A 22,163-nucleotide genomic window follows, 5' to 3' on the forward strand; every position below is an offset into this window, starting at 1 on the left:
ATTGCCCAATTGGAAGTTACTTTCCCCACTTCTCACATGACAATATTTATTATGATTCTTCTACTCGATGGACAAATCGCACAAAGTCTTGCTTCGAAATAATATGATATTATGGTCATTCCAAGTTTCCCTTCGTCTGTCCAATATGCCTAACTTCCAATAGTGTTCTTGAAAATGTTAGATCTCAACTGATCATGTCTCAAAAACAACTTGCATGGCAAGCATTTGCTAACTCTTCCCGAACAAGCCATAAATCAATGTCCAAAAGTCCTCGTAAAGGGGCATCTTAGAAGATTAGTTTCTACGCTGCCTGTCGATCCTCAAATGATAAGGGGACGGTATGTAAGGGAATGCACAATTCAAATTGATGAACTGTGATAAAAGAACTTGTATATATGCATCCAAAATTCTAAAATTCTTGTCAATATTCTACAATCTAAAACAGTATGTCATGAGCTAATAACTATCTTTTAGCGGCAATGTATATGTCAAACCTTTACCCACAGACAACATTATCCCAGTAAGGCTCACCGACACAAGCACTTTAGCCTTTGTTTGGATTGAAGAATTTTTTCCAAAAAAAAATCGAAAGGAAAAAATATTTTTAAAATTTCCTACTTATTTTACACACAAAAAAAGATGAATTGAACAAACCCGATGCACTTCCGATTTACAAGGACCTTCAATTTTAATTGACAGACATTTTCATGGTGTGTGGCCGTATAGTCCAGTACTTTGGAAGAATACTGGACTATACGGCCCACTTCATAGGATGATTAGAGAAATCATTTCAATAAGCTGATCCTCACCCTCCAATATATAGATTGGAGGGTGAGGATCATCTTTATAAATGATTTATGGGGCAAAACCTGTCAACCTATTTATGTTGTGGCCAACCAAATGAACCGTTTGAATCATCCTATGGAGGGGGCGGGGCAGTACTTCTGAAAAATATTGCATTACACAGCCCCACACACAATATAAAAACTCGAACTGACCATAATACTATCATTACCCTTTAAACCATGGAAAACAAAAATGAGAAATTATATGATGGCCGACCGTGATAATAAAGGGCGGTGAGAGACAAAACTTTTCTCCCTTGATTTTAAATCCAAGAGAAAGCTCCGTTTTGACTTTTTCTTAGTTCAAAAACCAAGACAGCATGTTTTGTTTCCTTCCGCCCTTTACATTCACACGGTCAGGCATCATATAATTTCTCAACAAAAAAATTTCCCAATTTTTTTTGGGAAATGATTTCGACACAAACATGTTTTGATACATGTCGCTCATGTTTCTTGTCAAAGAGCTGTAGAAGGTTTTTTACGGTTCCCAAAAACAACCTGCATCACAATTAAATGCTAAAAGACAAGATACATGAGCCCATGTATCCGAGCATAGTTGTGCTGAAATCATTTCACTTTTTTTTTTCCTTGAAATCTAAAACGAGGCCCGGTCTTGGGCCCAGCCCAACCCAGGCTTTCGGTGAAAAAAGAAAGAAAAGGGAAACGGAATGAGAAAGGAATAAACCCTACATTGTACCATGGATTAGATCACAAACAGCGTGATGATGAGAGAGAAACGATATGATGACGCCACTCTCTCCTCTTCCCTCTTCCTCAACAGATTCCTCCATTAGAATCTAATCTACCAAAATACCAAACCCTAGATCTCCTTTCTCTTCTCTCCTCCTCCTCATGCCCCTTTATTTTCCTTTTCCGTCTTTTTTCTCTCAATTTCCTTCCCGTTTCTTCGATTTTCTTTTCTGTTTCCTCCTTCCGCCGGTTTTGGATACGCGGGGGTGAATTAGGTTAGGTTTTGGGTGAATTAGGGTTTCGTGCTCTGATTCTTTTTATTTTCTTTTCTGATTTTTTTTTTGTAAGTATAGGGTTTGAATTCGTACTAAGGATTTCAGTTTTCTTTAAATCTAGCTGATGAGTTTAACGATGGAGCCTCAAGTTTAATTAGGTTAGGTTTTTTGGTGATCGGATAGGGTTTCGTATTTTTCTTTTTTGTTATTTGGTTTTTTTCCTTTTCTGTTCTGATTTTTCTAAGTCTAGGGTTTGAATTTGGTGTAAGGATTTCATTTTTCTTTATTTCTTGTCGATGGAACCTCGAGTCGGGATCAAATTCCGTCTTGGTCGCAAGATTGGGAGCGGATCGTTTGGTGAAATCTATTTAGGTTTGTTGCATTTTTCTCTCTCTTTTCCCTTGTTGTGTTTTTGATTTTGGGTTTTTTTTTAGTGTTTTTTTCTGTTGGGGTTTTAGGGTTGTATTTGGTTACATCTTTCTTCTTTTCAGGTACAAATATTCAGACAAATGAGGAGGTTGCAATCAAGCTCGTAAGTTTTTTTTTTTCCCATTTTTTTAATCATTTTTCCTCTCTCTCCCGTTTGTTCGTTTTCATTTTGTCCTTTCTTTTGGGTTGGTACCTGAACTTTATTTTTTTAGTACACCTGAATATAGATCTGTTAAAGCTGTTACATTTGAGAAAAAAAATCATCTTGTTCAAGAGCTTTCATGGGTTATTAGTTTTTCTCTATGGTGATATAGGTTTTTTAAATGTACATATACTTTTTGGGGAATGTTTAATTGAGGCAGAAACACCATTTAGGCCCTGTTCGTTTCAGTTTGTCGGCCCTAAACCTATTATTGAACTCAAAATTACATTTAAATTTCAGTCCTATAATAAGTTTAGGGATGGCAATCGGTTGTCATAATCTGAAATGAACATGGCATTAGTGAATTGAACAGTTAACAATGGATGTGAAATTGATTATATGGTGCATGTAGTTGTTGCCAGGAGAAGTGATTGTCTCTACGATGTTAGGGGATGATGGGTTGGAATTAATAGTTTATAAAATCTTAGGGGATGATGGGTTGGAATGTTAATTCTCCTGGAACCACAAGGAATAAATTGAGGTTCTGGTGCTTCTGAAAAATCAAAATATGCTAAAGGACTGCAAGTTGCTAAGATTTCTTTCTGTTTAGTGTTTCCTCAAAGTACTATCCTATAAGTAGTGGATATGTGGAATTGATTTTTTTAAAGTTATGACGGCACTTGAGATGATAAATTTATTACATGGGGCACATCATCTTTGGTTCTTGTACTAGAAGATTTAGAGAGCGTTATACAGTTCTGTACTGCATTACCTTTTTGCTCCCGTCTTCATGTGACTGCCCTAGTTCTCGATTTCCCTAGGTGATATTGGTGGCAGTGTTGATTGAAATGTTAATTCTCATTGAACCACAAAGAATAAAATGAGTTTCTGATGCTTCTGAAAAATCAAAATATGCTAAAGGGTGACCATTAGCATATTTTTGATTACCAATCGAGCTAGGCCACCTTTCAAGTAGGCATCTTTCTATAAACCGACTCTTATCAATTGAAAAACTGGAAACGAGACTGAAGTAGGGAGCTACGAGCCTTTCTACCTCTGTTTCTCCAGCATCGGGTCAGAGAAGGACGAGAAGTTCATAAGGTGGGATTGGCTACCATTAGTTGGAGGGAAATAGCCAGATGAGGAATGAGTCTTGGCCATTACAGTAAGGACAATTCTCTATATGTGAGTAATGGGTGAACTGTGAGTGGATCCTTTCGGGTGCTATTGAATTACATTTTTGAATTTTCAGTATTGTCGTAAGAGGTTGTGTGTGAAAGCTACTACCTCGAGTCTTTTGCAGAAGCAAAGGTAAGTCAACAACTTAGGTTGGTTCACCTAAGAATGAGTAGTTGCACCTTTCTAATAGGGGCGGAGCTCCTCATAGAGCGTTAGGAAGCGTCGGTTCTCATAGTGAGGCTTAGGCCGACAAGGCTGAGGTGCGGCCACTTGTTTTCTTTTCCCTTCAAGTGAAGTCACAATTGCCCTTCTCCTAGAATGTCTGCTTCCTTGAGCTCCTAAACTCTTCTCCTTTTATTTTTTGCAGTCGGCTGTTCGCCAAGCAGGTTGAAGGTCATACGTCCTAAAAGTCCCCTAGTATGAGAAGTTGAGAACCAACTTTTGGATGAAAGACACTCACTTTAGACCTTGGCTTTTAAGTGAAAAAAAGAGATGGTCACTTCACTCTAATGATGGGGACGTGAGAGTGCATGAGGGACGGACGAGATGAACGTGATTGGACCCCAACCAGTTTACTCTGTCCTATTGACTCCTTCGTGCTTTTAATTGGCCTCTCATTTTCATACCCACTTTGGCACATTGTTGTTCCCCTCTTAGGACCAAGACAACCACCCACGGGAGAGCCCAACCACTCAATTCTCAACCTCAACGTATGTCAGGCGTCAGTTTCCCCCGGTTCATAGGTTACTGGCTCAGTTTGGAATGTTGTTGTTCCCCTCCCAGGACCAAGACAACCACCCACTGGAGAGCCTGGCCCTTGAATTCTTAACCCCAACCTACATTAGACGTTAGTTTCCCCTGGTTCATAGGTTATTGGCCCAGTTTGGCACGTTGTTTTTTCCCTCCCAGGACCAAGACAACCCCACTAGAGAGCCCGGGCCCTCAATTCTCAACCCCCCCGTTTTTTCTCTCAACGTCTTTCGCTCTTCTCTTGCGTTCTTCATTCTCTCTTCCGTCTTTTCCCTTGCCGTACTACTGATTCTTTGATCTGTTTCAGCCATAAAGTCATGTTCGTATGGTTTTCTGGGCCATGGCGATGGCTGTTTTCGAGTCATGGAAAATGAGTGCCTTCTTACATGAAGATGATTTTTTAGTGCTGTGGTGAATGGGGCAATGCTGGCGATGATGGAGCATGGAGCAAGGAGAGGGAGTGTCATCGGTTCAATGGTTGGTGGGAAACCCTTCGATTGGTGATAGAAGGGTTGTCGCTGGAAATCAGATGGTAGTGGCAGCGATGAGGGAAAGCGCCGCTGTGGATGGTGGGTGGAATAGAGAGGGAGGAAAATGGAAGAAGAATTTGAGGATTAAAAATTTAATTTACATTTAATGTTCTTAAAGACCCTGTAAAATAAACTAGAATAAAAAATCAGCTATTTATTGACTTGCTTTCAAATGCGGTGAAAGACACATGACTTTTCCTTCAAATCTTTTTTTTTTTTTAAATGACATATGTATTCATATTGGATAAGATGTACAAAGTGATAGGGACAAGTTGTCCCGCCACATTACAACTTTTCCTTCAAATCTGATACTCCCATTATCTATTATCTGTTTTAGTAACATTTATTTGGCCCAAAATTCTGATGTGTTGCGTTTCTTTTTTATTTTCCTCAGGAAAATGTCAAGACAAAGCATCCCCAATTATTATATGAATCGAAATTGTACAGGATTCTACAGGGAGGAAGTAATAAATTTTTTTGTTTCTTCTGCTTGTCAGTTGATCTGTTTTCTTTTTTTTGAATGGCGTCAATTAATATCTTATCTTTCTCCCTTCGTGCCATAAATTGATCTGTTACAGGGTATAATGCCCATTATTTAACTTATTTATATTTTGTTTGCATTTTTGAACTTTTACAGCTGGAATCCCAAATGTAAGATGGTTTGGTGTTGAAGGTGAGTATAATGTTCTTGTGATGGATTTATTGGGACCGAGTCTGGAAGATCTTTTCAACTTTTGCAGTAGGAAACTGTCTTTGAAGACTGTACTCATGCTTGCAGATCAGATGGTTAGTTATATCTGTTGTCTCCTTAGTGGTTACTACTTTTTCATTTACAAATATGTAAATCATGATATCTTTTTATCAGATCAACCGAGTAGAGTTTGTTCACGCCAAATCATTTCTACATCGAGATATCAAGCCAGATAATTTTCTCATGGGCTTAGGGAGGCGTGCAAATCAGGTTTAGAGCAAAGTTTGACTTTTTTGTGTATGCTTTCTAGCGTTTTCTTCCAATCTTAGATGTCCGGAGTGATGTTTCCTGTTCTATTGGAATATGCATGTAGGTATACGTTATTGATTTTGGTCTGGCTAAAAAGTATAGAGATACTTCAACCCACCAACACATTCCTTATAGGTAAGTAGCTTGATTTTTTATTTTTTCTATATTTTTTTGAATGGTTAGCATGATTTATTGATGGTTTTGTAAATTGAAGGGGTTGATTTTTACCTGTCGTAAAGATATTATTGGCACCTTTTTTTTTTCTTCTTTTTTATTAGTTTTAACCTTTATAAGAACGAAATATGCAAATACATGATGCACAACCATGCTTTGGCTTACAACATGATACATCCTAAAGATGCGTACTCAAACCAGTATATATCAAGGCAAAGGCAACTGAATGCCATTGTGGATCTAATGCGCAAAGCTCCTTTTTTTTTTGAATGGCAACACTCCTTTTGTTAATGAGTCTCTTTATTTGCATCCCTTGGTGGTGTTAGCTGACCCACAAAGTTATTCTCTCCCTTTTGATACTCATTCAGTTACATTATTAGTCACCCTTAAATCTCAGTTGGCCACAGGGAATGGATAGAAAACCTGAACTCTCTGCAATGGAGTGAAGGCTTCCCCCTTACACTTTGCAAACCTGAATTTGCTAATATGGCATCTGCATTTTTCTGTATCAAAGCCCCCCGATTGCCTAGCAAGTGTTGATCAAAGTTTTAAGTTAGGATGCACCTTTGCAGGACTTTATCATCCTTTCTTCTCTTAGACATCATTACCTGTTTTTGCGAGTATACTCACCTCCATAATGACAAAGATCTCCACTATTTTGACTAATTTCCCTTCTTTTAATGAGTTTTCTGAGATGTTTCAATATTCTTTTGGTATTACCATGATGTCCAATTATTTCAAAGATTGCCCTATATTATTTATAGTTAGAGGAAAGGGTTCCTGCTAACGTTAATAGGTAAGCTTACCTGCTAACGTTAGCGTAAAACAAGGTGGGCCCACATTGTAGGGGGGATCCAAATCATTCATTTGGAAGGCCCTTTCATGGATAAGGTGTCCACAAAAAATCAGCTTCATTGGATCATCTTAGGGTGTCCATTTGTGGGGTGAAAAAATGGGCAGATTAGTGGACAAACAGTATCTGTCCATTTTCACCCCCACAAATGGACATCCTATGACGATCCAATGAAGCTGATTTTTGGTACACACCCCATCCATGATGGGGCCTTTCAAATGAATGCTTAGGATCAGCCCAACAATGTGGGCCCACCCATGTTTTACGCTAACGTTAGCAGCTAAGCTAGCTGCTAACGTTAGCAGGAACCCTTTCCTCGTATAGTATCAATTATTAATTTTAAATTCATTTCATTTTTTGCTAATTATTTCCGATAATTTTCTGTAAAAAACCTCAAAATTTGAAAATGGTTTGAGAAATTCGTGGAATGATATTTGTTACCTCTTATTCCTATGAACTCCCTCCTTGCAGTCAAACACAAACTAATTTTGTTTGTCAAATTTTTTTTATCTTATTCCTGAAATGCTTTACTTTTCGTTCGTAATATTCTGTTGTTGTGCACCTCCCAAATAGATCACAACATAGCAGCCACAGCTTCAACTTGTTGGACTCTTTAATTGGAAAGCCTCAAACCAATTATGAAAGAAAGCCTCTGTATGGTCTACTTTTGATAGCACAAGAAGCGAGCACCCTATCTTAGTGGCAAATAAAAGTGGATATGAGTTACCCATTCTTGGATCTGTATGATGCATTTAAGAGGAAAATCAACTAATTGATTTGTATGATGCATTTAAGAGGAAAATCGACTAATTTATCTAATCATATTATTCTTGCACTACCATGTACATGATCTTCATCTTAGAGTCTGGTAGAAAATAGACATTCAGCTATGCCATTAATTTTCTTTACTGTCTTTTTGTATTTCATTTGGTTTGTAGAGGATATCAATTTCTTAGCAAGCTATACAACTCCGTTTATGTTTGCATTGCCTTATATGCTCATGAACATTGCCAGAGAGAATAAGAACTTGACTGGGACTGCTAGATATGCAAGCATGAACACTCATCTTGGCATTGGTATGTAATATATTTTGTGACTTGAACATTCTTTGTTTCTATGCCATTTTTAATACTTGAAGTGCTGTCTTAATGGTCTTACTTCAAGATGGAGTCTCATGCCTCATCGTTTGCATTCTTAATGGTCTTACTTCAAGATGGAGTCTCATGCCTCATCGTTTGCATTGTTTATGAATATCTGACTGTTCTACTTTGTTTAACTGCTAAGAACAAAGCCGAAGGGACGACCTAGAATCTCTTGGATACGTTCTTATGTATTTCTTAAGAGGAAGGTGTGTGTTTTATCTACATTTTCATAAATTATATATGCTCCCTGTTTTGCATTTTGTATAATACATTTCCGTTTTTTGTTTCTAGTCTTCCTTGGCAGGGTCTAAAAGCCGGAACCAAGAAACAAAAGTACGAGAAAATCAGTGAAAGAAAGGTTTCCACATCTATTGAGGTAGTTTTCTATTCAAATTTAGATTTAAGGTGCTTATTGTTATGCCTTGCTTGTTATTATGTAATTATGACGTGAAAGTTTGCTACTTCTCTCTTAGGCCTTGTGTCGGGGTTATCCTACGGAATTTCCATCATACTTCCATTACTGTCGTTCACTACGTTTTGATGACAAGCCAGACTATGCTTATCTGAAAAGAATATTCCGTGACCTTTTCATCCGTGAAGGTTTGAGTTTTTTCTTAATATGCTTCTGAAGAAGTCCGGAGGTGAAAGAGCTGCAACCAAGGATTAAAATATGGGTATTACATGTTGACTCATCCAGTCCAAAAACTGATTGTAGCACCAATATTATTCTACTATTAACTTTAATGATTTGAAAACTTGTAAAACTAAGTATAACTAACCATTCAAAAAAAAAGAAAAAAACAACAATTGAGGATAATTAACAAAAATGAAAAATAAACCAACCCAGCGAAAGAAAAGGAGGGCTAGGGCGTTAGCGTTCTTTTCGCTACTGTGCCTACCCACCTCCCATGTTTCAAAAGAAGGGATTTTGCTTGAACGCGGGCGTTAGCGCCTTCTTTTGAAGCTGGATATCTGTTACTTATTGTCTTAGCCCAATAGTCCGAGACATCATTTTTTATGTACACCAATCAGGCCAAAAATTCACATGCATCTAGTTAAAGAATAGCCATCATAAACAATGAGAGAAAAGAGAGGAGCAAAATAAAACCAATATTTTCTCAACAATGGAAAGAATGTCATAGTTTCCAGCCAAAGTATTGAATGCAGGAAATGTCCTATCTTACAACATTGGTTGTAGTCATGGTTCTAAATGGCCGCAGAAACCGACATGATTCCGTTTTTACCTCCACCGAAATTAAATCTTTCGGTTGACAAGTAAAATGCTTTGGTCATGCTGACTAAAACTATCACTTTAGTATGTAAATCACAGAACGTGGGTCAAAATGTTGAAATTTCGACCAAATTGCATATAAAGTTTGGGTTTTCACATTTTTGCTTGTTAAGGGTTTATTTATATTTTTTTCTTGTTTCTTTAACTACGATGCAAATGCATCAACTAATTATTGATTTGATATATTTTCTCACAGGTCAGTGCATGAATTTTATTTTTCCATGGATTTATGATTTTGTAAACTGGAATTTGTTTTTTTTCAAATAAAGACTAACCATATATGCATGTTAGCCTTTAATTTTATTAGATGTGAGTTCTTGTTCGGTCTACCGATTGATGAGGTCAAATAATTTTTCATTTAAAAATTAATTTTTTTAAATATAAAAACTTTATTTTCCCCAAAAAACCCTTATCATATAACATATATGCATGCTAGATTCTATTTTTATGTATGAGCTATTCTTTTCTGATCTACATATTAATGGAGTTGGATTTTTTCGTTTAAAAAATGGACTTTTTGTTAGAAAATCCTTTAAATTTCCATCATTATATGGTGCTCCTTCATTGTACTGTACTTTCTTTATAAAATTAATGAATGGGTTGGTTTTTTCTCTACATTTTGTGTTTATTTAAAGCATGCGTATGTGTGATTGTTTAGATTTCAGTTTAGGATGGACCCTGGCGTTCGACACATATGCAACAATGCAGGCAATAAGGTATTCGGAATTGTGAGAGTGAATCAAAGTATAGTTTTGAACAAGTAGGTGTAACTGTTGAGTTCTATGGAGACGAACTCAATGGAATCAGTTATGGCGATCTGCTACTGTGAAAATATGCTCGATGTGCCCAATTGGTTGAAATTTTCTAATTAGATTCAGCTACTTTGTAATCCGATGGTATTTTTCGTAGCAGTCAAAGACGTTGGTTTACCGATCTTGTTAAGCCATTATGGATGTGATGGTTTAAAGTGTCTATTTGTGTTTATTTTAATATTTACTGAATGCCCCTCTTAAGTTTTCGTCATTTGCATGCATTTCCATAATTTTTTTTGTGATTTACAGGATTTACATTGAAATATATGACCGATACCGACGTATAAAACCTCGGTTGTAGTGACCATACTCACAAATATCTCCGACTTTTTTCAAGGCTGCGATTTTTTCTAGGGGTGCAACTCGGGTCGGGTTGGGTCGGGTTGAGGCCAACCCAACCCAACCCGAGTTTCAACCCGGCTTGGCTAACCCAACCAAACCCAAATTGATTTTTCCCTAGACCGAACCCAACCCGATTTCCCAAGTTGGGTCAGGTTGACCATGACAATCACTTGTTTTGTTCAGAAAATAAAGACTAAAAGTCAACAAAATGTTTTGTTTGCCTTTACTTTTTGGATATAAGTTAATAGGAAATATTAAATAAGTATTATATTTGATAGGATGGAAAGAAAAAACAAAAAAGTCAACAAAATGTAAAAAGCTACAAAAAAAACGGGTATACTGACATACTGTGTATATCTTTGGCGGGTTCACGGGTCGGGTCGGGTTGCCTAGTACCCAACCCAACCTGAATTTAAGTCGGGTTGCCAAATCCCAACCCGGACCCGAACCCAACCTGAAATTGGTCAACCCAACCCGCCCAAAAATCGGGTTCAACCCGACCCAAGTTGCACCCCTAATTTTTTCTCGATATCTTGATAAAACAACGGTAACCCAAAATCATCCCGAGATTTTAAAAATATTGTGACATTTCTATTTTTTTCCAGAAAATGTTGCAATAGTTTCACGTCATTTTATGTTTTTTTTTTCTATTTTTTCTTGAACTGTATATTTCTATGCATTTTTGTTATTTTATGACACTTGTGTAAATCATTTGAAAAAATGCACACATGCGTGTATTTTTAAGCAAAGACACATGAACAAAACTCGAAAACATTAAAAATAGGACAAAAGGGAAAGGGAATTAGATCAGGCTGAATGAAAATATGCATGCATTCATGCATGTATTTTTAAGCGAAAGCACATAATAAAGAATTGAAAACATAAAACTTAGGAGAAAAGGGAAAGAGAATTATATCAGGCAGAATGAAAATATGCATGCATTCATACGCACGTGTTTATTAAAAAGAAAGATTATATATGTATTGTATTGGATGGAAAATGCATCATAGGTAACAAAAAGCACACAAATGCACATGTAAACATGCATGCATGCTATGTACATGTTTTATTAGAAAGAAAATTATACATGTATTTTATGGGATGCAAAACGCATCATAAGTAAGAAAAAGCAGACAAAAGTACATGTAAACCCCTAAAAGCTCAACAATTTCACATACATCAATGATGCCAGACATGCATGTGAAGTTCTAGAAGGGATTAAAATAAAACAAAAAGAATTAAGAAATGAAGAAAATATGAGATACAATCAAAATGTGCAAAGAAAATGGAAGCATCAGGTTCATTAGTTTGTACTTTTTTTTTGTATCCAAACTTCCTGTCTTGTGTGTCCTGGTGGTTTGCTTGACATGTGCCATTGTGGGCCAGTGCAAATTTAATGGATCGTATCAGATGATAATGTTCAAAACTCTTATATGTGCTATTTGATTGAGCACCATGGTGTTTTGGTTTCACTTTCACTGGTCGATGACACCAATAATTATAGGCCACCATTTTAATCCTTGGCTGCAACAAAACTGCAAGCTCCCAATTTTACCAGGACCTATACTTCAGCAGTGTAATATGTAAGTACATTTCTATGTTTTTGTTTTTAAGCTTTTCTTCTTTTGTTGCAGGTTTCCAGTTTGATTATGTTTTTGACTGGACCATTTTGAAGTACCAACAATCCCAGATAGCCAGCGCTCCTCCACGTGCCCCTGTATGTGATATTTTTTCGCATTCCGAACAAATTTGTTCTTTTGGACAATGATTTTAATATTTATTTTAATATTTTCAGGGCCCTGGTGTGGGAACAAGCTCTGCGCTGGCACCAGCTGTTGCTAGTGCTGATCGACACTCAGGTATAGGTATTTCTTTCAGTTTATTCCCCCCCGGTTTCCCTTTTCATTTTTAATGGCATTTGATCATGGACATGAATGATAAATTTCTTATGTTGGATAATTTGTCTCAATCCCTACCTTTTTTTACTAGCATATCTGCTGAATGTCTGCACACCTACTTTCTCTACAATTTTTTGTGATATCTGTGACAGGACTTCCTTTTTTTTAGCATTTGAACTATTAGCAATCTTATAAGCTATGATTTGGCCGACACTTCGAATTTATTGCCGACTCACATGTCCCGCGTGTCCGACATGACACCCGTGTCCACACGTGTCAACACTCCTTTTGACACTTTTGCTTGTATTGCTGGAAGTGTTAGACTTGATGTGGGTGTGTGGACATGTTTTTGTACCGTGTCAAGTGTGACATTATGTTTTTTATTGAATATTGTGTTTACCTCATTTAGACAACTCGTATCAATGTGGAAAATGGACACACGAATCCATATCCACAAATCATGATCACATATACTTTCTATTTTAGCCGTGTCCCCGTTTCTAAAGTTTGGGGGTTTGCCGTGTCCGTCCACAAATCATAGCTTATAAGTTATATCCCGATATGTGAAACCTCTTGGACGAGCAACAAAGATTGATATTGGTTGCTTATGTAATTTTTGCCCCAGGTGGTGAAGAAGGAAGACCAACTGGTTGGTCTACCATGGATCCCTCTCGAAGGAGAGTCTCGGGACTAGCTATAAATGCAGGCAGCATATCGAAGCAGAAGAGCCCTGTAGCAAATGATTCTGCTGTCTCTAAAGATGTTATGGTGAGTCGCTTTTTGCTTTTAACTATAATTATGTAATTTCATCCATGACAAGAAAAGTATTTAAAATAACTTTATTGGGATGGGAGGATAGGATGATGGATAAAGCCTTAAAATTTTTGTCCTGCTCAGTCTATAATCATATCCAGTTGAAATTGTTGCGTGAGTTGGAAATAAGCGGAATTTCCTTTTAATTTATTTGTTGGTCTCGTTAATAAAGTTTTATGTCTGACTTTATTTCAGCATATGATATATCTTCGTTTATGTACTCATGCTATATGATTCATTCGATGTTGTTGGGAAGCTTCTGGTTCATCCTTTTCTTGAAGCTCACTCACTCTAAAGCTATAATCACGCAAATGGGATAACAAACTTCTCCTTCATAAAAACTTAGTGACATTTCCATAAATATGCGAGAGCTTTATGCATTGGCACCCATCATTAAAGTGTCATACCATTACGAGACAAACCTTACTGTTAATAGATCAGTGTGTTAATCTCTTTCTTCTGTATAAAGCACACAGGGTTTCTTTGTAGTTTTTTGTGCCATAGTACACTTCAAATACATCGGTCGGCAAAAATAGTTTTTGGTTTTGAATTATTTGATAAGTTGATTTGTCGTAATGCATCCCACATAACAGTTAGTTACTAACGTAGCTTTTAACTTCTCCTTGGCTCTCATGTCTTTGTTTTTCTTTTGAAGCTGAAGTAAAATTATATTAATTGTTGCCATTTCAAAAAACAAAAAAATTATATTAATTGTTGAGAATATTACTGAAGAATTAAGGAGTTTGTGATTCAATAAAACTCAACTAACAAGCGAAAGGGTTAACCTAGACTGAGGTGTTTTACATATGCTTGGTAGATTGCCAAACTATGATTTAGCCAACACTTTTGAATTTATTGCCGACAGCGTGTCCGACACGACACGCGTGTTGACACTCCTTTGGACACTTTTAAATGTATTGCTAAGATTGTTAGAGTTAATGTGAGCGCGTTGGACAAGTATTTGTGTAATAATCAATAGTTTATGTGTATGTACCTGTCACCATTTCTAGATTTTTAGATGCTGCCATGTCAGACAACTCATGTCCATGTTGAAACTCGACATACAAATTTGTATCGACAAATTATGATTATATATACTTTCTATTTTAGCCGTGTCTCCGTTTCTAAATTTTGGAGGTTTGCTGTGTCCGACATTCCGTGTCAGTGTCAACACACGACACTCGTGTCCGTGTCCACAAATCATAGGTGCCAAACTATCTGAGGTTGTGCTTTCTTCAGTATGACTCATGAATGCTTATTTGGAGACCTCCTCCTTATAACATGATCAAGCTTATCTTCAATAGTAGTTTCATGGGGACTCCGAAAAATGTGGGCTCTTTTGGCATGATAAAGATAAAATATTAAAGGGATTTTCCATCCCTATGGGTGTGATGGATTCTAATGAAGCTGAAGTGAGGCCCTTACTTATTGGTCTTTGCAAGTTTGGTGCTTGGTTGTGGGCTGAGGGGGATGTATAAAATGTTTTCACTTGGGTGCAATGTTGGAATCTTGCCCTGTGAAGGCTAGAACATTCGATTAGTGTGACAACGGGATGTTTGTAGGGGGGCCGGCATCTCTTCCTCCGGTTCTGAGAGATCCCTGACTAATTCATTACTCAATATTTGAGCAGCTATATCTGGGTTTCTGATTGAGAACTTGTACTTATATCGGGACTCGATCACGGCTCTGATACCAAGAAAATATTTCCTTCTCTGAGAAAAAATGGCAAGAGTGGGGGCGAGAGAAATAAAAATAAGCTCGAAAGGGCAAAAATACCCAAAATGCAATTGTGTCAGCTGCCATAAATCAGTCTTGAATTCATATTTCCTCAGTATCTAGGTTAGCAACGGATCATGCTTGGCTAGTTGAATGCTTCTCTTTAAGGATTCTATAGTTCGGAGTATGACACCTTATGTGATGGTGGTGCAGGGGATGTGGAATGAAAGAAACGAGTGGGTATTTGAGGAGAGAATTCTTCTGTGGACGTCACTAGTGTCACGACCCTTTCCTTTTTCGCGCAAACAAACCCGTGTGGCACCCCAACATACGCATATGCTAAGGCCAGCCTTTACCAATGCAAGGCCTTGAAGGCCCTACATGTCCAACACCTCTTGATGCTTTTCATTTGCTCACGATCTCCCAGTCTTTCATCAAGCTACTAAGCTTCGCCTTGATGTGCATACCTTTAAACCCGCTCTTGTGATCAGCTAGCATCACGAGTCCTCGATCACCAGGTGCTCCTGGCAAGTGTAAAGTCTATCCAGTGCGAGGCATGTCGATGCCACGCACCAATACACCAAGTCTTATGACCCGGAAGCTCAAGGCGCAAACCTATGCCATGAACCAATCCGCAGGACCGAAATCCTGCAAGGCAACTCCAACCATCCGGAGGTGAGGCCATGTCTAGCCACGCTTCACTTTGCCAAGCCCAAAACTTAGGCGCTCACACCACGGCATTGAGGGACCATTCGGATAGCTGAAGCCCACCAAGGAACGAGACATTGAGTGCATCACGTCCTGATCTACCAATCCTGAAGGCTTGGTCATCCTAGGAGCAAATATATGCCTCCCTTGGACTAATTGCACCTCGTGAGGGCAACCGAAGTCGCCCCGGCACGAACCCGTGGAAAGCCTAGAGGTTGGCCTATCGACAAGACGTACCGTGGTGCTAGGGGTGCAACTCCGGTCGGGTTGGCCTCAACCCGAGGATAAAAATTACTAATCCGAACCCAACCCAAACCCGACCTGATTTCCCATATGTACATTATGCAAGCCAAAATGAAGAGCATCCAGGAGAAAATTTTAGACAGAACAAGCAAAAAAACAAGCTCAAGGGAAGAGGAAATCGATGATGCATAGGAGAAAAAATAGCAAATCAAAAACAAAAATCCTAAAAAATCGGCATAGGAGAACCGAAAGAGAAAGAAAACCCGAACTGACATTCCCCAGTTCTCCAACTTCCCCAGTTCTCCAACTTCCCCAAGAAGATAAAATCACCAAGAGGAAATACAACTTTTCATCTTCCTGCGATTAGGGTTAGAAGAGAAAAGAAAATCGGGAGAGGAGAAATCGAGCTCTTCATTTCTTCTTCCTATGGTTAGAGACCAACAAAATTGCCTTCTTAATTTCTTCTGGATTTAGGGTTCGAAGAAAGTATCCTGAGAGACGATTGTTTAGGGACAAAAGTTTTGAAAGTGGTTTTATATCTTCTATTACAATTTAACCCTTATAGAAACACGATATTACAAAAGTAAACAAACTTAAAATCCAAAAGACAAGAAAAGTAAATAGGAAAATGACATGGTATCCGGCTACACCCTGCCCCATAAAGGGCGCATGTCTCGAGTTTTCGACTTGCGTGTCACAAAAGGTTGTCTTTTGGTTATTTTAAGAGTGAAAAGAGGGGATATATAAACAAATATTTAATGAAAAGTAACTCTTGTTGGTGGTTGGGCACGTGGAACAAGTGGAGGAATGATACTTGTGGCCAATGAAAAAGTAAAAAGAAATAAAAAAGGGAGAAAAGAGAGATGTGATGGCTATCTCTCTTGAGTGATAGCTGTCAAAGTCAAAAAGTAAATTTGAAAAACAGACGGCCACTGCTTTTACATACATTTTTCATATTTTTAACATTTAATTACAGAGGCTTCGGGTTTCGGCTTGGGTCGGGCTGTCCAAACCTCAACCCGAACCCAACCCGAAATAAAATCTGGTTAGCACTTTCCAACCCAAACCAGCCCGAGTTTTAATATGCCCCAACCCAACTCGAGCCAAAATCGGGTTGAAACCGACCCAAGTTGCACCCCTACGTGGTTCCATAGCACCATTATTGTTAACCTCAACACCAGTCTCTACGCAGAATGCAAGTGGGAACCCAACCCAGCATGGATTGTCTTTTGCCCCCTTTCTCAACCAAAGAGACTGGAGCATCCCTCTGGAAAACTCACAGTCTGCACCCAAAGCTCCTTTAGAGCACGACTACGAGCTGCAAACGGATTTCTCGCTGTGCCTCACATGCGCAAGCAAGGTCCTCGTACTGCCCTTCAGCAAGCCACCAAGGTTCCAACCCCACTGCTTGCTGGGCTTGGGGGCTAGCATGTGACGAGAGCCACCCCCCTAAAGGATTGGGTCAACCAGCCCTCTTAGACAGGAGTGCCCACCAAGCGTCTTCTGCCAATATACTTTTGAAGATGCAACGAGATGGGCTCACTTCGTGATCATAATTCCAACTGCGTTCCCGTGACACTAGGAATGTAAAAGGATCAATTGTTATTTTGGTCCTTGTGTGTATGAGACGACGCTAAAATTAGCTAAAATCTCTGTTTCTGAAACCCTAGAATCATCTTCTTTTGATGCCTCGACAAGCAGATTCCGAGAAATTCTGATCTATTTCGAATACATATCTTTGAAAAAAAAATTTGTGCTTGTGAGGTCAGATTTTTGGGGTTTCTCACCTCAAGACATCTATAAGGAATTGGAGATCCATCATAAAAGGTCATCTTGGTAGAGCTTCAAGAAGTGCTAGATGCTTTCCTCCTCGGGCTGGTGCTATAGAATTCAAACTTCAATGGTGGTTATCTAGGAAATCCATGGTGGATCGGGGTGAGGGATGTCCAAGAGGAAATTTTGAAATGTCTATCTGGTCCGATCCATGTCAGTGGACTCTAATGGAGTGGAAGGATGTATCTGTCTAACGGGTCTTTAAATCTTGTTAAGGAGATATGGAGAAGGCTTTTTGTGGAAGGAAAGTTGTGGAACACTATCAGTTTGGTTTCGATTAATGACTCAAGGGTATCTGGTATTATAGACAAAATCAATCATTTGTAGAGATTTAAATGTTCAGTTTAAGGATATGAAAAGAGAGGCTAATTATATAACCAATACATGGAAAACAATAGATAACATTATGCATTGGCCAATTTATATGGTTCCTACAATTATGTTTCCATTTTAATATATTTTTCTTACCTTCCACACAAAAAAATAAAATAAAGTAAAGAAACAAATATCCAAGAAGCCCAAACGCGGAAACAGGAGACTGCATACCTGCAGGCAAAAGAACAACACAAAACCTTTGACATTGTTACCTTCAATCATATGCAATGATTTTCTGCAGTCCACTGTTTCTTCACTTAGTATAGAGTGTTGCCTTGGGATATAATCCACAAAAATGGCATGGCATGTTTCCTACGTTTACCAAACCATAGAAAGAGATATGTGATCATTGGAGAATCTCATCCCAGGATAAGATTTCACTGTTAGAGAAAAACATCGGTGGGAGTTCTTGTTCATTGTTTATTTATTTAAGGAGGTTCGTGAGATAAGATTTCCCTGTTAGAAAAAACATCGCCGGGGAGTTTTTGTTCATTAATTAAAGAGATTCGTGATTGATGGTGAAGCTTATCCCAGGATAAGATTTCACTGTTAGAAAAAACATGGGGGGGGGGGGAGTTCTTGATCATTATTTATTTATTATTTGTCTCTGTCCTTATGTCACAAACAGTCAAACCTCCTGACAAGAGATAGATAATTATCCGGAAAAACTAGTCCCTCTCAAAAAAGATTTGAACTCAGCAAGGGGTTTCTGTTCAGATTGATTTGGTTTGTCATGTCTAGGTCCTTGTCCGCCAACTCTAAAATGACTCATTTTCCATTTTGGCCATTGCTCATAGGGTCTAAAATTTTTAAGTGGGTATGGAAAGCTTGTCTAGATAGATTCCTTGAATTTTGTTTATCTATCACATTTTCATTTGTTTTCTGTGCCGGCAGTTTAAGTCGTGGTCATTCTATTCTTAGGATTTTGTTCCTTGTGCAGATAGGCTGCAGCTACATTGAATAATTTTTTCCCTCTCAAGGTGGAAGCAAATAGTTGATTTTCTAGCTGAAATGGGATTTTATTCAGAGCTAATAATTGTTATTTTGGTTGATTTGGCAGCTTATTATATGCTAGATCCATGTCAGAGTGAACCATTATGTGGTTTCTTAATGGGGACAATTTTAAGTTTTGTCAACTATTTTTTTGATGAATAATTCATCTTCACAAATGACAGACATGCAGTTCTTGGTTATGGTTTTAGTTTTATAAATTCACGCTGATGCTTGGACCATGCAGTTGTCTGGTTCTACATTCCTGGGACGATCAAGTGGATCTGGATCATTGAGACGAGCTGCTGTTTCTAGTAGCCGTGACGCAATGGTGGGAAGTGAGGCTGAGTCAACTCGCCCCCGCACAACTGATACAGGCTCGGGAGGCTTTCGCAAAGTCGCAAGTGCACAGAGAAGTTCACCCGTTGGCTCCTCAGAGCCTAAACGCTCATCTTCCGTTCGGAACCCCTCCAATATAAGGAACTACGAGTCCACTCTTAAGGGCATTGAGAGCCTAAATTTCGATACTGATGAAAGGCTGCAGTACTAGTATTGGGTGTTGCACTGCGGAGTTTGCTTTCGACCCCTACCTTCTCTGTAAATCATGAACTTGGTGAACTAATGCAGTCAGAGTGAAATTGTTTTTTCTTTGAGTTGTGATTGAGGGACACTATACTGTGGTGCTGGTCGGAACAAATACCAACTGAACAAATGGAAAGGAAAGTGTCTCTGAGGAGCTGAGCAGAACCGAGCCAAGTTGAGGTAAGGGCTCTGTCTATATGTGATGAGTTATGCTGGTTTGCCTTGTGTCATTTCTCTGTCTTCTATTTTCTTCATTTCTTCATTTCTATGACTTCTTCAATGTTTGGCTTATACTTTAGGCTATGTTTATCGTTGGTGGCGACTCATTTCAAGATTTATACTCATTTGTATTTTTTTTTTCCCTTTACAATGCTGAATCTATGCAACAAATCCCATGCTTGAGGAAAAAAATTTGTATTGCATTTATGTATCTGGAGAGTGGTTGTAGGTATATTATTGTTCATGTGCTGTTTGTTTGCAGATTTTTTGGCAAGCAGCAAAACAGATGGGGGTTCCCGTGTACCAAATGTTTCTTTGAATATTGATGAAATACTTGATCTGACTGACCCCACATTTCACATTCGATATCATGCTCTGCGAATCCTGTATTTCCTATCATTCAATCAAATTAGCAGGCATATATGCTCCTACAGCAGCAAATAAATACTACCAATTTTCTTTATAAATTAGGAAAGTTGTGCTGTGATGCCTTGGTGAGTGTGACCCTTGTTCGACTTTGTGCCGAGTCGACATGGATTTGCTTAGGCTGCGTTTTAACCTGGATCTGCATTTTTCAGCTGACCCGCATTTCTTCCACACAGCTAATCTTCCCCTTTGTGTGATATGCAAAATGAGTCGGGCTCACAATCTGCACTGGAGTTTTCAATCCAAAGAAAATGAGCCTCCATTGTGCCCATTTTGTACGGTACCTTTCCATGTTTTTTAGGCCTGAGTGGCTCTCTCTCTCTCTCTCTCCAATTGTTGGTTCTAAGCCCAGCTTACATATCAAAAAGAAAACGAGAAGAATACGTGTATAAAAAGTTTTTATATGGTGCCCGAGCTTGAAGTCCAGAGTAGGAAGTACCGCAGCCCTTGATATTTGATCCAACAGCAGCCTCTTAAAATGTGGGCTGCTGTTGGATCAAATATCGAGGGTGGTGCTGCCTGCACTGGTCTTAACTCTTGGGCACCATATAATTTCTCCAAAAAGAAAGGGAGATGATATCTTCACCCTCTCTTCAGTACGCATTCGGCCCCCTGATAATCTGAACAGTGGGGCAACTTTAACGCCTTTTGACGTCAAATCATGTTAGGCGGGAGTGAAGAAGGCGGGCCCACTCTATTTAAAAAAATATACGCCCAAATAAATACAGACCACTTAGAAAAATCATGGCAGCCCACCTCGTTCGAAGATCCAAACCAACTCTTCGATACATAGAGGTTTATATATAGCTTCGTACATCTATAAATCAGATGGTTAGGGGATGATTTTATTATGTTGGGGCGTAAGAAAATTAACGGTTTGGATCTTTGAACAAGATGGGTTTAAGTGATTTTGTTAAAATGGGGAGTGATAAATCGACCCCCTTGGTGTCTTTCTCTCTCCTCTTTCTCTCTCTAACCCAAGGAGAGTGAGACGCGTAGGGAGTCGATTTAAGATATTTGGGGGTCGATTTATCACTGCCCTGTTCAAACATAGTGATACATTGTTAGATGATCGCAACCATTATTGTTAGGACACAAGAGAGAGAGAGAGAGAGAGAGATGTGGGGTAATTACGTAAGGGAGATGATTTTTTCACCCCCTGTAGGAGGGATGCGCCCCACTTTAATCACGTTAAAAGGGAGCGCATCCCTCGTACAGGGGATGAAAAAATCACCGCCCTTGTAAGCTTCACAACCGGTCATTCGGTTAAATAAGGGTCAAATGAGGTCACAAAGGGGCCCGGCCATTCGGTTAAATAGGGCTTAATGAGGTCTCAAAGGGGGCCCGATATATGAATTTATGCTCTGCATGTTTTCATGAGTAACATATTTTAAAGAAATTTGGAAATGATATCCATGAGAATTTATACCGACGGCCGCACATGCATGTGCAGCCTAAAAATGCAGTGGGGCCACATTGTTTGGGTGATCTAAACCATTCATTTGTGGTGCCTTGATATAGATACAATATACACGCATAAATTATTCTCCATAGGATGATCCTAACCCTCCGTTCTGTGTGAGGTTTCTTTACTGGGCCATCCAGTTTAAACCTCCACAAATGGAGGGTTAGGATCATCCCATGGAGAAAATTTTCTGGGTACAACCATCTAAGTCAGAGCCCAACAAATGAATGGTTTGATCACCCCAATAGTGCTTGCCCGAGGACTAGTACAACCGACACATACTCTCCCTCTTTCTCAACTATGAAACCTTAGGTGGTGCTTAACAAGTGAATTGTTTAGATATTTGAACAAGATACATGTGCTTATTCCCCCAACTACTACACTCTTGAGTGCACAAACCCTTGGTGGAAGTCCAACAATGAATGGTTTAGATCTTTGAAG

General features: G+C 38.7%; 1 protein-coding gene across 3 annotated transcripts; it reads left to right on the forward strand.

Annotated features, from left to right (window-relative positions):
* The first annotated feature begins 1,491 nt into the window (after positions 1 to 1,491).
* LOC143846049 (casein kinase 1-like protein 2) lies at positions 1,492 to 20,183 on the forward strand. 3 transcript variants are annotated; one of them, XR_013234634.1, is made up of 15 exons: positions 1,492 to 2,182; positions 2,302 to 2,342; positions 5,235 to 5,304; positions 5,478 to 5,626; positions 5,706 to 5,801; positions 5,905 to 5,975; positions 7,882 to 7,943; positions 8,152 to 8,215; positions 8,301 to 8,385; positions 8,483 to 8,609; positions 12,089 to 12,171; positions 12,250 to 12,319; positions 12,978 to 13,120; positions 19,278 to 19,792; positions 20,094 to 20,183. XR_013234634.1 is itself a non-coding variant. In XM_077354456.1 (14 exons), exons 1-14 carry the CDS (start codon positions 2,107 to 2,109, stop codon positions 19,578 to 19,580), a joined length of 1,440 nt encoding a protein of 479 aa, XP_077210571.1. In that variant the 5' UTR covers positions 1,492 to 2,106; the 3' UTR covers positions 19,581 to 20,080. The 3 variants fall into 3 exon arrangements, 2 of the variants coding, with proteins under 2 accessions (XP_077210571.1, XP_077210572.1); XM_077354456.1 differs by lacking the exon at positions 20,094 to 20,183 and having other exon boundaries at positions 19,278 to 20,080; XM_077354457.1 differs by lacking the exon at positions 20,094 to 20,183 and having other exon boundaries at positions 1,494 to 2,182; positions 12,250 to 12,313; positions 19,278 to 20,080.
* Positions 20,184 to 22,163: the final 1,980 nt, after the last annotated feature.

Source organism: Tasmannia lanceolata, unplaced genomic scaffold (genome assembly GCF_043159265.1).
Source record: "Tasmannia lanceolata isolate RefF3 unplaced genomic scaffold, GAP_Taslan_0.1 ptg000015l, whole genome shotgun sequence".
In the NCBI taxonomy this organism is placed as follows: domain Eukaryota; kingdom Viridiplantae; phylum Streptophyta; class Magnoliopsida; order Canellales; family Winteraceae; genus Tasmannia; species Tasmannia lanceolata.

What these genes read in the sequence shown, in the direction of transcription:
- LOC143846049 (XM_077354456.1), top strand. Translation starts at nt 2,107, where the DNA reads ATGGAACCTCGAGTCGGGATCAAATTCCGTCTTGGTCGCAAGATTGGG. An exon ending in AGGAGGTTGCAATCAAGCTC is followed by an intron (nt 2,343 to 5,234) that starts GTAAGTTTTTTT and finishes TATTTTCCTCAG; the next exon opens with GAAAATGTCAAGACAAAGCA. An exon ending in AGGTTTCCACATCTATTGAG is followed by an intron (nt 8,386 to 8,482) that starts GTAGTTTTCTAT and finishes CTTCTCTCTTAG; the next exon opens with GCCTTGTGTCGGGGTTATCC.